The 12,767-nt window shown below is 53.2% G+C and overlaps 4 protein-coding genes across 4 annotated transcripts in view; 2 read left to right on the forward strand and 2 right to left on the reverse strand.

Moving 5' to 3' along the window:
• Nucleotides 1–4,107: 4,107 nt before the first annotated feature.
• Nucleotides 4,108–4,592, forward strand: Znf593os (ZNF593 opposite strand). The gene is made up of 2 exons (XM_048782705.1): nucleotides 4,108–4,152; nucleotides 4,417–4,592. The coding sequence occupies exons 1-2, from the start codon at nucleotides 4,108–4,110 to the stop codon at nucleotides 4,564–4,566; spliced, it is 195 nt and encodes a 64-aa protein (XP_048638662.1). The 3' UTR covers nucleotides 4,567–4,592.
• Nucleotides 4,593–4,891: 299 nt separating this feature from the next.
• On the reverse strand, nucleotides 4,892–5,850 carry Znf593 (zinc finger protein 593). Its single transcript, XM_015484871.2, has 3 exons — nucleotides 5,562–5,850; nucleotides 5,282–5,344; nucleotides 4,892–5,177 (listed from the first exon to the last, which is right to left on the reverse strand). The coding sequence occupies exons 1-3, from the start codon at nucleotides 5,759–5,761 to the stop codon at nucleotides 5,036–5,038; spliced, it is 405 nt and encodes a 134-aa protein (XP_015340357.1). The 5' UTR covers nucleotides 5,762–5,850; the 3' UTR covers nucleotides 4,892–5,035.
• A 1,337-nt stretch (nucleotides 5,851–7,187) lies between these two features.
• Nucleotides 7,188–11,012, forward strand: CUNH1orf232 (chromosome unknown C1orf232 homolog). Its single transcript, XM_048816054.1, has 4 exons — nucleotides 7,188–7,271; nucleotides 9,092–9,175; nucleotides 9,285–9,382; nucleotides 10,680–11,012. Exons 1-4 carry the CDS (start codon nucleotides 7,188–7,190, stop codon nucleotides 10,963–10,965), a joined length of 552 nt encoding a protein of 183 aa, XP_048672011.1. The 3' UTR covers nucleotides 10,966–11,012.
• A 901-nt stretch (nucleotides 11,013–11,913) lies between these two features.
• Fam110d (family with sequence similarity 110 member D) overlaps nucleotides 11,914–12,767 on the reverse strand; it is a 1,525-nt gene continuing 671 nt past the window's right edge. The window contains exon 2 of the mRNA XM_015484872.2: nucleotides 11,914–12,767. This exon is cut by the window's right edge and continues 19 nt beyond it. Coding sequence (XP_015340358.1) covers nucleotides 12,459–12,767 — 309 coding nt within the window. The 3' untranslated portion in view covers nucleotides 11,914–12,458.

Here is a 12,767-nt window from a genome sequence, read left to right on the forward strand (position 1 = left end):
ACGTGGCCGCGCAGGTGAGGCACCGCCGCAGCCATTGGCCCACCAGCTGTCCGCCTCCTGCCCCGCCCTTCTGGCATTCCTGCCCCGCCCTTCTGGCATTCCTGGGCTCTGCCGGCCGGGGGGTGTGACTCGGGCGACTCAGAGCTGGACTGAAGTCCCGCCCCAAATGGGCTTCGTGTCCCGGAGTGGGGCCTACACCCGCAGGATCCTGGAAAAGGAGCCAGAAGGGGGGCAAAACGCACCTAGCAAAGCAAGAGGGGGTACGGGGGTGCTGTGACCTGGGGCTGACCCTAACTTGTGTGCATCAGTCCCAGATCTGTAAACTGGACTTCATAGTTTCTACTTCAGAGGGTACTTGCCGAATATCGGCGTAAATAGCTCCCAAACATTTACAAACATTTACAACTGAAGTTTTTAGCTTCCTCTTTATCTTGCACCCCTTCTCCATCTGGTGGGGCTAATTGGACCCTTTCTCAGAATGTGGCTATTTATTTATTTATTGAGACAGGGTCTCACTATGTTACCCAGGCAGGTCTTGAACTGATGGGCTCAAGTGATCTTCCTGCCTCAGTTTCCCCGGTAGCTGGGACTACAGGCACATGCTACCATGCCAGGCCAGAATAACACTTTTATAAGCAGAAAGCAGGAAGCTTAAATTGAGCGTGGTTGCATAGTCCCGTCAGCCCTGTTCCTCCAGAGGGTGAAGCAGGAGAATCACAAGTTCAAGACACTCCTGGGCAACTAACCAAGACCCTGCCTCAAAATAAAAAATAATAAATAAAAAAAGGGCTGGGGACATAAGTCAGTGGAGAGAACTTGGCTAGTGTGCACAAATTTCTGGGTTCAATCCCCAGCACTAGGATGAAAGAAGCAGGGTGGAGGATGCAGAAGAGTAATGGAGAAGCCTGGGTCACCAGCATGAGAACAGGTGGATTCACCATTTGGTCTCTGAACTGCCAATTATCATTGGTAGGTGCCCAATGAGTGGCTGCTATATCACAGAAGGGTCTGAAATAGAGAGTGCCATCAGATCTGGTTTAACAGTGGGTTAATAATTACCATGATTGTGAAACAGTTGTAAACATAAATATCTCAATAACTACAATTTGATATGAAAATATGGGATTTCTATTGATGACAAAGCCAAAGATAATGTTACTACTTTAATCCACATAAAAAGAATTGGTAAACCAGGCTTGGTGGTACATGTCTGTAATCCCAGTGATTTGGGAGGTTGAGACAGGAGGACTGCAAATTTGCCACCAGCCTTTGCAATTTTAGAGGGCTGGGGATATAGCTTAGTGGTAAATTATTGCCCCTAGACTAAATCTCCAGTACCAAAAAGAAAAAAAAGAAAGGAAGAAACAGAAAGAAAAAAAATGACAAATTTTGGTTAGAGATTAGTGAAAATAAATATATAGACATACTTCTTTACCACCCAACTTTATGAATTCCCCTTAATTCTTTTTTTTTTAATCCCCTGAATTCTGAAGCCCAGATAAAAGCCTTCATTTAAGAAAAATGTCTGGTACACACTAAGTATTCACCATCATTTCAAGCCAGGAGACTCCTAGGACTTTGGAATCTGAAAAAGTTCCAGGCTCAGGTGCAGCATAAATGAGTCCAACTTCTACAATTCTCTGTACCTGTTTCTTTTCTTCTGGGGGCGGGGAGTGGTACTAGGGATTGAACCCAGCTGCACTTAACTGCTGAGCCACATCCCCAGACCTTTTTATATTTTGAGACAGGGCCTTACTAAGTTGCTTAGGGGCTTGCTAAATTGCTGAGGCTGGCTTGTGATCCTCCTGCCTCAGCCTTCTGAGCCACTGGGACTATAGGACAGCACCACTGCACCCAGCTGTACCTGTTTTCTGCTTTTAAAAGGGGGACACTTAGACAGTAGAGGTGTGAAAACATCTTTTAAATAGTTTTAAATCTATCCCATGTGGTAGATTTTAATTGTTATTGCTGTAATTCTGTGGGAATGGGCCTAAAGGGCTTCCTAGAACCTGCCTCTGGCTGTGCTGCCTTCAAAAATCTCTATCTTGGGCTTGGTTGCCATGGCATGTGCCTGTAATTTCTATAACTCACAAGGTTGAGGCAGTAAGATCACAGGTTCAAGGTCAGCCTCAGCAATATACTGAGGCCTTCAACAACTGAGACTGAGTCTCAAAATGAAAAATAAATAAATAAATAAATAAATTTTAAAAAGGCTGAGAATCAGCATACTACAGTAATGCAGCCATGTCAATGTTTATAGCAGCTCAATTCACGTTAACTAAACTATGGAACCAACCTAGGTGTCCTTCAATTGATGAATGGACAAAGAAAATTGGTATATATACTCAATGGAATATTACTCAGCTTTAAAGAAGAGTAAAATTATGGCATTTGCCAGTAAATGAATAGAGTTGGAGAATATCATGCTAAGCAAAACAAGCCAATCCCCGGATGTTTTCTTTAATATGCGGATGCTAGTTCACAATGGGGGGGGGGCACTAGAGAAGAATAGCATTACCTTAGATTAGGCAGAGGGAAGTAAAGGAGGAGAGGGGAGGGGATGCGGGGATAAGAAAGATAGTAGGTTCAATCCCCAGTATGTATGAGTGTGTGTATGTATGTGTATGTATATATATATAATTTCTATCTTTCGTGCCCCGACACCCAGCCTTCAAAGCCTGTAGATATCCTACCTGTAGCTCACAGTCTGAATTCCAGTGGACCCAAGGATGGCCCGTGCAGTGTAGCCATGTATGTGTTAGTTGTCCTCATTGAATAATTTCATATCCAAATTGAGATCTCCAGTCTCTCTGGAACTTGGCCAGCTCTGAGGACCCCCTCCCACCTTCACATTTGGTATCAGCAAGAGGGGAATGGCAGCTACTTCCTTCAAGGAGGACAGGTCCCCACAAGCCTTGCCTCCTTCCACTTGTGAATGAGTAGGTTCAGAATTTGTGGCCCTCCCTCACTTCTCTGGCTTTGTCCTTTACCTACTGTCTTCCTGCCCTGTGATGTCTATGTCCCTAGGGCCATGCTGTATCCTCCTTTAACATTTTTGCCTCTTTATACAACAGCCTCCCCAGGACACTCTGGGTGAGCCCAGTAAACTCTAACAGAGTACAGGGTGGTAGACATATCTGTCTCCACCATCCTGATGTCATCAAATCCTTATCCTGAGCTGGCACCAGGCGGAGGTTGAGAACCCAGTCTAATTTCTTTTTTTTTTTTTTTCGGTATTTGGAATTCAACCCAGGGGCACTTTACTTACCACTGGGCTAAATCCCAAGCCCTTTTTATTTTTTGTTTTTGAGACAGGGTCCTGCTAAATTGCTAAGGACCTCACAAAGTTGCTGAGGCTGGCCTTAAACTTAAGATCCTCCTGCCTCAGCCTCCTGAATCCCTGGGATTACAGGCATGGACTGAAATGCCTCAGTTTACTATTTTAACATACTGTGGAGAGCTTAATCAATATATACAGATCTTTTTATTATTGTTCCCAAGCTGAGGATAGGGAAGTCCTTGCAGGAACTTTGTCTTGAAGAAGGAGGTGAAATGTGCCCTCCTTCCAAGGAAGAGAGCACATTTGTATATGGTTGATCATATAGAAACCAAATAGAAAAGATGTACTGCTGTTAAAAGAAAGACTAATAATGTACCCTGTCGCTCCTGATTGGTGGCATCTATTATCTGAGGTAGGAATAGGGTCTGGACCAGAGTTGAGGGAAACCTGCCCAGTACCTGCCCGTGCCTGGGATTCCTGAGCACTGGCAGCCAAGGCCACTCCTGCCGATCTGGCCTGGCCTCCCTGGTGAATGGGGGAGGTGCTGCTCAGGCCTGATGCTGATCTCTCCTGACAGCTGCTTCCAAGGCTGGCAGGATGGCAATCAGTGGGGGAAGGGACCAGATTTAAAGATCCAGCGGTCCCTCCCCCTGCCAGATCGCAGCAGGCCAGTCACGGGTGAGCATCCTCTGAGGGCATGGCTTTTGTGCATATGGGAGGTCAGAGACCCTTGTACCCTCATTTCCACTTCTTGGTACCATGAACACCACTGGTCTTCATGTCTGCTAGCATCCCACAGGCCGCCTAGGAGACCGGTGGCTCCCACCATGCGATTTCGACGCCTGACCCCAGGCTACTTCCGGGTACTACAGGTAAGTACCCCTAACTGATGGTTCCTGGCACCACTGACCCCTTTTTCCCAACAGTTCCCCTTGATACCCCCAATAGCCAGGCTGTCACGTTCCCTGCCGCCTGACTAGCCAGAACCCAGATGGGCAGTGAAGCGAGAGGGACTGGGGTGGAATCTCCCTGGGGCGGCAATGGTGCCCGTACTGCCCTCACTCAGCTGCACCGTCCCTGCTTCTGCCTGCCTAGAAGTCTCCATCGACCCCTCAGCTACACCTTCTTCACCCTAGATGCAGGTAGCCGGGAAGCTGAAGGCAGAGCCCCGGAGTCCGCTGGCTGGGGTTGTGGCTACACTGCTGGCTGTCCTCGGGCTGGGCGGCTCCTGCTATGCCGTCTGGAAGATGGTGGGGCAACAGCAGCCGCCAGCACAGGCCCCATGACAAAGCAGGCCGCCTCTCACCTGGGCTTTGGAGGTAGGTGACTCAGGAGGAGACTGCAGTCTCAAAACCTCCTTTTCTAGGAATCAGTCCTTGCCCTCATTGGAAGCAGAATAGAATAAATCTTATCCTACTCCCCCACTTCACACTGCATCTGGGGTCCAGGTGAGATGCTAAGACTCCAGAAGGAGGGAAGGGATGTAGCTTCCAAAGCTGGACCAAGTAAGGAGTAGACACCTGGGCCTTGTATGTAGAAGGTAGCTGAGGACTCCTAATAGGGCAGGACTTTGCAGCCAGATGTGGCCTGGAAGTTAGAATCAGAGGTAAGCCCTTTGTCCAGTTCCTTTATTGGGGGACAGGCACCCAGAGGAGGCCAAACCCTGAATCCAAAGAGATTGGCACACTCTCTCCCAGCCTAGCCCTTACACCGCTGTCCATAGGCAGCTCCTCTGCCCTGAATCCTCAGGCCTTGTCATGCAGAAGTGTCCATCTCAGGGACTTCAGTGGACACTTCTGTGGGCACTGCCAGTCGCCGGGGTGGCACATAGGAACCCATGCCCGCTGCCCTCTCTGCCTCTTCCTGACTGTAGGGCTCAATGCTCAGCTGCTTCAGCCTGGGGAAAAAGAAGAACACAAGTTGGGAGCTGACCAAGTGCATGCCCAGCATGCCCTGCATGCCCCACACCCACGCATCAACACTCTTCTTACTCCTTCATACCTTTTCTTGTGGTCTTTGGATCGGAAGTGGGTCTTCAGGTTGGCGGAATCGACAAAGTACCTCCTGCAAGGAGAGGGTGAGAAGACTGAGGAGGTGATGCGTCTCAGATATGCCTGTCTCCCTGACCCCAGCTCATTCCCCGACGCCAGGCTCCGGGGCTGGAGGGATGGATGGGAGAGGACTGGTCCAGAGAGGAGATCCTGCGTGGCCCGGCCCTCACAGCTCCCAGCCAGTACAACAGACCCTCTCTCTCCCCACGCTGGACTCGGCCGCGACTCACCCGCAGGCCAGACAGCGATGCAGGCCGCCCCCCGGCAGGTCAGGGTCGGGCTCTGTGTTCGGGTTGGGCTTTGCCGGTGCCGGACCCTGCGGCCGCAGCTCGCGGTGAATCTCATCCAGGTCGGGTCGCCGCCGCTTAGCCTTCATTTGGCGGGCCAAGGAGTGCGCTCGGTGCGCGCCTGTGCGGCGGGAGCGACCCATGGCCAGTGACAGCGGGACGGGAGAGCCGAGAGCGGAGAGGGGGCCGCACGTGTACGCGCTTCCCTAAAGCTCAATGACGTCACGAGACGCCCGGGGGCGGGGCCGGACCTGCCCGACTGTTTCTGATGACGTCACTCGCACGGTCCGCGACTTCAGCGCCCCCAGGCGGCGGCGGACGGGCTTGACGGAGCCTGCTCGCCCACGGCGGAAGGCGGCGCGTAGCTGGGGAGGGCGGGGAGCGACGTGCGCCTGTGGGGTTCCGGGCGGGTCCTGTTGCACTGCGCGCCCGGCGCGGCGCCATCATCCTTTCCTGGTTCCCACACCTTAAACCCTACGGTGGAGGGTCTAAGCTTTAAGCATCTCTGGAAGGCACTGATAATGCATGTAAAACGAGTAAATTAATAAATGATGAGTGATTGAGTTTGGGATCCCGACTCCAACAGGGCTTTCCGAGATACCTGCAGCCCCTGGCAAGCCCTCAACCCTTCTCGCTTCTTCCCAGTTATCCTATTAAGTCTCTGTCCTCTGCCCGCCCGCCAGGCAAATCCAAGGTGTGGGGGGGTGCTGTTCCTACCCAAAGACCCCAGCACCCGGGTCTCCCGTCATTTAACTCCTCTCTCGCAAGAGGAGATACTCACAGAAAGACCCCTATTGCTGCCTCTTTTCTCTGGGCTGGACTTCCCAGGAGAGGGCTTACAGCAAGGGCAGAGATAACTAAATGTTGTAGGCTCACAGGAGGGGCGAGTGCCAGAGGGCCATTCCTCATTCATTGGGTCCTGGTGCCTACCAGACTGGCTAGAGACAACTCCCCTGGACGGTGCCAGAGAAGCTCAGCAATAATTCAGGGGCTCCAGCTCTTTGGAACCTGTTGCCAGGAAACAGAGAGACAGGCACGTGCATCCCTAGGGAGAAGAATAAGTTTCCAGGCCAGACAAAGAAGTGAAATGTAAGCCCAAGGTGCTGACAGCGTCCAAGGATCTTCCCACTCCTGTTCATGAAGGCTGAGTGGGGACAGAGTGGCCCTGCCAAGGACATAGCTGGTATGGGGACACCAGTGTATGTCATCAACCTAAGGACTATGCAAATAAAGAGAATTTGTCTGAAGCCATTCCAAGAGATTGACAACCTTAAATATTCCTAAACCCAGGAAGGTGACCTCTTCAGAGAGATGTCTTTATTATTGGTGGCCAATATGGGTCAAGACAAGAGACTAAGTTGACAGAAGTCAGCCCCTTCTCAGACTCCTTTGGATCAGTTTCACCTGCTGGGCATTGTGCCAATTAGGGAGGTTGGTGCATCTTTAATGAAGTCACCCGATCGCTGGGACAGGCTCTTGGCCCCACCAAGTTCCCAGAGCCAGATCTATAGGTGCCCACTGAGTCACCACCTTCTGTGCCAGGGTGCCAGGCTCCTTTCTCTTGCAGCTATGAACCAGGCCTTTTGGAAAACCTACAAGTCCAAAGTGCTACAGACCCTGAGTGGGGAATCTGAGGAGGACCTGGCAGAGGAGGTGGGTACCCTTCATGCCTGCTGGGTGGGGCATGGACAGGGCAGCAGGAGGGACAGAAAGAGGAGGGAGAGGCACATTTGTATAGTAACTGTAGGCACATACAGGGATGGCAAGCAGCATGGTGCAGTCAGCTAGCCAGGACACCTAAGAAAACTGAGGAAGGAGAGAAGAACTGTGGCTATGGGAGGAGTGGCCACTGTTTCCATCGACCCCAAGGGCTGGGCATGGAAGAAATTCTTCTAAGACCAGTAGGCAGTAGCCACACTCAGTATATGTGGCTTGACACAACTTTCTTTTTTTAAAATTTAATTTTATTTTTTAAGAGAGAGAGAATTTTAATATTTTTTTTTTTAGTTTTCGGCGGATACAACATCTTTGTATGTGGTGCTGAGGATCGAACCCGGGTCGCACGCATGCCAGGCGAGTGCGCTACCGCTTGAGCCACATCCCCAGCCCTTGACACAACTTTCTAATAAGCAGAGCTAAGCAGAAGTGGGATGGCTTGCCTTGAGAGGTAGTGAGTCCTCTGTTACTAGGGGTAGGGGTGTGGCACTTGAATTCTGAGCACTGTGTCACTGTAGCAGTGTCACATCAAAACCAAACTTACATCATTCTTTGTTCTGATTTTTTAAAAAAAAGGCTCTGCATGCTTGTAATCCCAGCGACTCGGAGGCTGAATCAGGAGAATCCCAAGAACACAAGTTCAAAACCAGCCTCAACAATTTAGCAAGGTCCTTAGCAACTTAGTGAGATCCTGTCTCAAAATAAGAAATAAAAGGGGGTGGCTTGGATGTGGCTCAGTGGTAAAACTCCTCTGGGTTCAATCTCTAGTCCAAAACAAAACCAAAACAGCAACAACAAAAAAACTCTAGGTCTCCTGGCATGATGGTGCACACCTGTAATCCCAGCGGCTCAGGAGGCTGAGCCAGAAGGATCTCCAGTTCAAAGCCAGGGGCAGCAACGGCGAGCAGCTAAGCAACTCAGTGAGACCCTGTTTCAAAACAAAATACAAAATAGGGCTGGGGATGTGGCTCAATGGTGGAGTGCCCCTGAGTTCAATCCCCAGAACCAAAAAAAAAAAAAAAAAATCTATGTCTGGAAGCTGTGATAAGTAGCAGTCAAACAAACAGATGTGGCAGGGGCAGGAACTAGTCCTTTGGGGTGGGTATGTGTGGATAAGTGTATGTCTAGACAGGTTGGTGTCCAAAGTGGGGCCTGTGTGGAAGTCTGGGATGGGACTCTGGGAGGAAGCCCCAGTGGAGGGCTACTGCACTGCGAATTGGATCCAGGTGTCTGCAGGTGCTGGGGTTTGGGCTGGAGCACACGCCTGTCAGCCTTATGCTTGCGTGATGTGTGTGTCCGGGTGTCTGAGGGTAGGTGGAGAGGATTGTGTGCTAAGGATGGGCCTTTGTGCAGCTGTCTGCAGTTGTCCACGTGTAGGGGTGTGACGGCATGACTTCATGAGTCGTGTGGGTGCCCTGTGGCACATACAGGGGAAGAGCTTCGGCCCTGTGGGGGCATGCTCATGGCCAGCTATGTCTGTCTACATCACCATGCATACCCTTGCCCACATGTTTCTGGGGGCATCTAGATGTGTCTGTGGGTGGGCTGGTATGTGTGCTCAAAGGTGTCTGCAGGGTTTATCATACATGTGTACATACCTGTGGGCAGTCCCATGTGCCTTCATGGAGGTATGAGGTATGCAGGTGTGTGTTAAGTTCTGTGGGGTTGGGGTGCCTGTGTGTACAGTCTAGCCATGGGAAGGGAGGTCCCACTTTTCTGGGGCTTCTCTCATGCTCTATGGGGGTTTTGTGTCTCAGAGGGAGAACCCAGCTTTAGTGGAGTCTGAGACAACAGAACCTGCTGAGGAGGCCTTCAGTCCCGTGTCACAGCTGGCCCGCAGGGTGAGTTCTCCCTTCTTCCACCCAAACCCTGGGGAACTCGTGGAGGCTGCTGTGGAGCCCTGGGAGGCTGAGCTGTGCCCTTTCCTGACTCCCAGCCCCTCCCTCCCAGGTTCAGGGAGTCGGGGTGAAAGGCTGGCTGACAATGTCATCTCTGTTTAACAAAGAAGATGAGGACAAGCTGCTGCCACCAGAGCCCTGTGCTGACCAGTATGTGTGTGTGCAGTGGGCAGTTCCAGAAGGGCCTGGGGTCTCTCTGCTCTCTTGTCATTTCCTTCTGATCTCTTTCTCTTTCTAACCATGGAGGGCTGGGGAGGGGCAGCTCCTGGCCCTTCTATTTCTCTCAGCAGGACACTGTACTCACACAGTGTATCTGGGAGTTTGGGTTAGATCTCAGGAATTTACCAGAATTGGGACTGAAGTTGGAGGGTGTTTATGGGCTGTCTTTCCCTACCACTGGGGAGAGGCCATCTCCTGAGAATCCCAACAGAGAGGTCCTCTAGGTGTTTGCAACATGCAAGAGAGAGTGGTTCGGAACAACCCTCATCCTCCAAGGGAACATGTGACCAACAAATTCTGGAACCCTCTTCCACAGATTGAGATTCAGGAGGCATGGGTAGTGCCGGAGGATCTCAGCGGACTGAGAGGCACACTAGTTTGGGAATCACTGCTTTGGAAAGCCTTTGATGCTCAGGGGCGGGGGGGGGGGGGGGACACAAGCCTCTATCCCCCTGCTCTGGCTCTAGCACCGGCACCCACTCCATGCCTGGCCTTTCCTCCAGCCCAGTCCACTCTCCCAGCGGTTGCCTTTCTGCCCCAGGGTCCTCCTGACCCATCCATCCATCCTGCCCCAGGGCTTTCTTTCCTCTCCCCAGCTCACCCCCTCTCCCTCCTGGTCCTGAAGGCTCTTCCCAGATCTGAGGCTCCCACTTCAAGCCTCACCTCCTTCCAGAACGGCCCTTCCCCACATCTCCCCTCTACCTCCCAAGTCCCCCTCTCCCCTAAGCTTCGGGTCTAGGATTTTCCCTTTCCTCAGATCGCTCCACCTGTCTCTCCCAGGTCCCTAGTCGCCCCACCTTTCCTTTATCCCAGAACCAGCCCCTCTGCCCAGTCCCACCTCGATTCCCTCCAGTGGGCTCCACAAGCCCTTGTCCCCACCCCACCTCTGGGTCTCACTCCTCTTGGCCACCTCTGACAGCTGCTCCGGTCTCCCGTCCCCCCCCCCCCCCGCCACGTGGTCCCTTCTCACAGCCTGACTCCGCTCTCTCCAGGGATTCTGGTCTCTTCTCACCAGACCCCTGGCCTAATCCTCTGACCCCCGACCCAACCAGGCGCCTCCTTCCCAGTGCCTCCCCTTGCCCGCAGGCCCTAAGTGACCTCCTCCTGACTCCCTCTGCCCCACTGCTCCACTCGGTTCCCGCCTCTGTCCATTATTCCTTTCTGGGACCCCTGGCCTGCCCCTTGGGACCCGGCCCTCTCCTGTCGCTCACCCGCCCCTCTCCTGCAGCCCTCTGGCCGCGCAGCCCACCTCGCAGGCGGGGGCCACCGAGGCAGAGGCGCGCAGCCCGGGATTCTGGGATGCGTTCGCCAGCAGGTGGCATCAGCAGCAGTCCATGCTGCGGGGCGCCGAACCCACCCCGAATGCAGACCCGGAGCCCCAGGACCAGGCCAAGGAGGAGGCCAACGAGCGCCCGGAGCCTCGGGAAGTGGACCCCGCGGCCGGCTTCAAGTGGGATTTCCTCACCAACAAACTGGCCGAGATGAGGGTGAAGGTCGTGCCCAAAGGTGACTAGCCGGCACGCCAAACTGGGCACCCGCCCTCCGCAGCCCCCATTAAAAAAAAAAAAGTAGCCCCACACCTCGTGTGACGGCGTTTTTGTCCGGACAACAGGAAAAGCAAAAGCTGTTTTGGGGTGGGTGGTCTCAGGCGGGGTCTAGTTGGAGATGTCCTCGCACCTTTCCCCACAAAAGTGCTGGCCTAAAATGACCAGGTGGCACACACCTGTAATTCCAGACACTTAGGAGGCTGAGGCAGGAGGATCGCAAGTTCAATGCCAGTCTCAGCAATTTAGCCAGACCCTGTCTCAAAATAGAAAATAAAATAAAATTTAAAAGGTCAAGGTGGCTGGGTGACTTCGGGAAGCAGGGACTGGCTCAGCCCCATTCGGTTCAACAAACGTGGCCGGTGGTCCCTCTACTATGGAAAGGTCAGACACTAAGGAGAGAACTCATTACCACCGGGTCCCACAAAAGGTGAAAAATTGGGGCACAAAAATAGGGCCGCAGAGGGAGCTTAGAGGAGGTGAGGCCGACTGGGGAATTCAGGAAGGCTTCCAGGAAAATTTTTAAAGATGAGTATAGAGAGAGGGAAAGGAAACCGAGGCCAAGGGAGGAAGTGCGTGAACAAAGGCTTAGAAGTGGGAATCTGAAAGAAAAATATGCGACAGGTGTATCCTTGAAAGAAAGGGGAGCAGTAGCTGATTGTAAGGTTGCTGGCTGGCAAAATCCGGGTTTGAAGGGTCCCTCCTTGTAGCGACCACAATTTCAGATCCTCGCGTCTCAGTCGTTCTTACCCACTGACCACAAGGGGGCAGCAAAGCGTCGGGAATGAGGACTATTGCGGGGGTCAATGGACCCCAGGTTTCTGAAACAGAGGCTTCCCCAGGTATTCCTAGCTCTAGTTTGGATCAACTTTTGGGTCGGTGGCAAAAATGTTCGTATTAGTGTTGGTACCAATTTGATAGTAGTCAAAGCAGCTATTGTTTATTGAGCTCTTTCTATATTCCAGGCACTTTGCTATTCAGATATTTTTCATTATCTACTACTCTCTCCTCCCTTTTAAAACCAAGGGGTGCAGCTTTTGTCCAGAGAGGTTAAGTGCTTGCCCAGGGTCACACAGTCAGCCTGGAACCCACACTCCGAAACGGTTGCGCTTAACCACGCAAAACTGCTCACCCTCTTCTTCAACATCTGCCCCCAATCTAAACTCACGACCCACTTAAATAACGGTTTCGATTTATTCAGTAGGTTGGCTCCCATCTCACTCCAGTCATCATCACCCCCCCACCCCAGCCACGAGGTCGCTGCCTCCCCTTCCGCAGCCTGCCCTGGGAAGGGACTTCGGGCGCGTTTGGTCCCGCCTCCCCAAGGTTCAGAGGGGTAAACCGAGATCCAGAGGAAGGGCTCGCCCATAGGCGCCGCGCGTCCGAGGCAGTGCGTCTCCGCGGGTGTCCAGGTGCAGCCAGCGCTCCCAGCTCCCGGGGCGCCGCCTCGGGGGCGGCTGCCGTCACACCTCGGACTCTCGCGGCGGGCCGCGGGCGCGCTGGCAGCCGTACAGCCACTGGATGACGCGCGCGTTGCGCTCCACCACCGACACCGCAGGCCGCCCGTCCCGCGCTGAGCCCGCCGCCTCCGAGCCGCCGCCACCGCCTGCAGCGTCCCGGCCGGCCGCGCCCCCGTCGCTGGATGTCCAGTCGCTGGTGTCCCCGGAGCCGGGCGGCGGCGGCGAGGTTCCGGCCTGGGGGCTGGCGTCGGCGCCCCAGCTCTGCGGGGAGAAGCGATCGGCTCCCAGCACCTCCACCAGCGCGCGCTCCAG

This window comes from Marmota marmota, unplaced genomic scaffold, assembly GCF_001458135.2.
Source record: "Marmota marmota marmota unplaced genomic scaffold, marMar, whole genome shotgun sequence".
Taxonomy (NCBI): domain Eukaryota; kingdom Metazoa; phylum Chordata; class Mammalia; order Rodentia; family Sciuridae; genus Marmota; species Marmota marmota.

Bases quoted from the DNA above. Each gene is read 5' to 3' on its own strand.
- Znf593os (XM_048782705.1), top strand. From the start codon at position 4,108: ATGCGATTTCGACGCCTGACCCCAGGCTACTTCCGGGTACTACAG. The intron at 4,153-4,416 runs GTAAGTACCCCT...TCTTCACCCTAG, and splicing joins GCTACTTCCGGGTACTACAG to ATGCAGGTAGCCGGGAAGCT.
- Znf593 (XM_015484871.2), bottom strand. From the start codon at position 5,761: ATGGGTCGCTCCCGCCGCACAGGCGCGCACCGAGCGCACTCCTTGGCC. The intron at 5,345-5,561 runs GTGAGTCGCGGC...CTCTCCTTGCAG, and splicing joins CATCGCTGTCTGGCCTGCGG to GAGGTACTTTGTCGATTCCG. The intron at 5,178-5,281 runs GTATGAAGGAGT...CTTTTTCCCCAG, and splicing joins TCCAAAGACCACAAGAAAAG to GCTGAAGCAGCTGAGCATTG.
- CUNH1orf232 (XM_048816054.1), top strand. From the start codon at position 7,188: ATGAACCAGGCCTTTTGGAAAACCTACAAGTCCAAAGTGCTACAGACC. The intron at 7,272-9,091 runs GTGGGTACCCTT...TTTGTGTCTCAG, and splicing joins AGGAGGACCTGGCAGAGGAG to AGGGAGAACCCAGCTTTAGT. The intron at 9,383-10,679 runs GTATGTGTGTGT...CCTCTCCTGCAG, and splicing joins CCAGAGCCCTGTGCTGACCA to CCCTCTGGCCGCGCAGCCCA.